The sequence below is a fragment of the Octopus bimaculoides genome, chromosome 30, assembly GCF_001194135.2.
Source record: "Octopus bimaculoides isolate UCB-OBI-ISO-001 chromosome 30, ASM119413v2, whole genome shotgun sequence".
NCBI classification, from domain to species: domain Eukaryota; kingdom Metazoa; phylum Mollusca; class Cephalopoda; order Octopoda; family Octopodidae; genus Octopus; species Octopus bimaculoides.
In genome coordinates, this window is record NC_069010.1 from 594,595 (window position 1) to 596,194 (window position 1,600).

The 1,600-nt window shown below is 27.6% G+C and overlaps 1 protein-coding gene across 1 annotated transcript in view; it reads right to left on the reverse strand.

Moving 5' to 3' along the window:
* Positions 1-1,523: 1,523 nt before the first annotated feature.
* LOC106873717 (uncharacterized) overlaps positions 1,524-1,600 on the reverse strand; it is a 20,876-nt gene continuing 20,799 nt past the window's right edge. The window contains exon 5 of the mRNA XM_052978055.1: positions 1,524-1,580. Within this exon, the coding sequence (XP_052834015.1) occupies positions 1,524-1,580 (57 nt within the window). The remainder of the gene's footprint in view (positions 1,581-1,600) is intronic.

Genomic DNA, 1,600 nt, shown 5'->3' on the forward strand with positions numbered 1-1,600 from the left:
TATATATATATATATATATATTTGTTCATATACTGATATATCCACAACGTATTGGTGAGATAAGCATGTAATCGTTACCAAAATAGCAAAAATTAATCCACAAACGTCTATAGTAGACTCCTTATGGATCGATCTCCTTGGTTCTATATCAAAAATTTAAATAAGAGTTTTGACGCTAATATCCATTATTATTGAAGTTTATTACCTATGTCAACATTTCTGTATAAGGTTATATTTAACTGTCAATTCAAGTTAAATAAGTAAATTACCTTACACATCCTCAGGGTAAAAAGTAAAAAGTAAACACCAAAAATATAATCTCTAAGTTTGATTCATATTCAAATTTCTCCTTAAAGAAAAGCCCTCTAATGGAGAAAACCCTCATAATATTATTAATTATAAACAATCAAGTATTACAAATTACTGATTCCTGGTAATAAATTCTAAACTAATGAAAATCTATATTATATTATCTCTAGAAACTTTAGTAAATAAACATAATATCCAATTTTATTATTAGTGGTATATTATACATTAATATACCCTGTCTTTAAACCTAATATTATATTATAATACCCGATCATACTGAAATTTATAATTTATTTAAACCAGAAAAGATGTATGTCTAAGAAAATGGCTACATCTGAATGCATTGTATGTGAGTTTATTTATTAACTTACCCTTAGAGATTAATATAAAAAATAATTCTAGATTACACAGCGAGCAATATCTCTTACCTTTGTCATAAGGGAAAGGTTTCCCAATAATTGACCATTCTAACGAATATTGCTTTTTTTGTTCCTTCAGTTTCCAAATGAATTTATTAAGACTAGTAATCGCTATTTTACTTCTATCTCTAAAGGTGCTATAATTGTTAGATATTCTTTTACAGATTTGTCCCGAAGGACAGCCCACGTATGTGTTAATATCTGTCTGAGTTTTTACCTTACATTGATAAACTACATTCTTCACTCTCACATTTGGGCCTTCAAACTTCAATCTTCTGGGGTTAACCTCTGTTACTGTAATCATATTATTATTATTATTATTATTATTATTATTATTATTATTATTATTATTATTATTATTATTATTATTATTTATATCAGGGTTCTCATCACTATCCTCCCCAATTCCCTTTGATTTAAGTATTTTAAAATTATGAGCTGAAATTATTTGGGCTAAGTTCTTAGTGTTTGAGAAACCAAACCTATTAATAATTTTACCATAGTGTGAATTCTTTGGGAAGTATCTACCTATCACCGCTCTAAACAGTACAATCAAATTAGATTTAACATTTCTACCAAAAGGGACCATTTTCCATATATTATCATCTATAGTGTTATCACAGTCATTAGAATTATACTAATGACTGTGATAACATACATTGATTGTATGAATTAGAATATCCTGGGTCACAAGTACAACACTGTTGATGATTGTGACATATAATACATACGATATAATGGAGTGTTGAGAAACAAAGTAAATGAATTTTGAATAAATGTGTTAGAAACATTTGCTTACCCACAATATTCAACTCTGAATGTTCCCGTCACCGTTAATAACTCATGCTCCATCTGAAAAAAAACGGATGTGT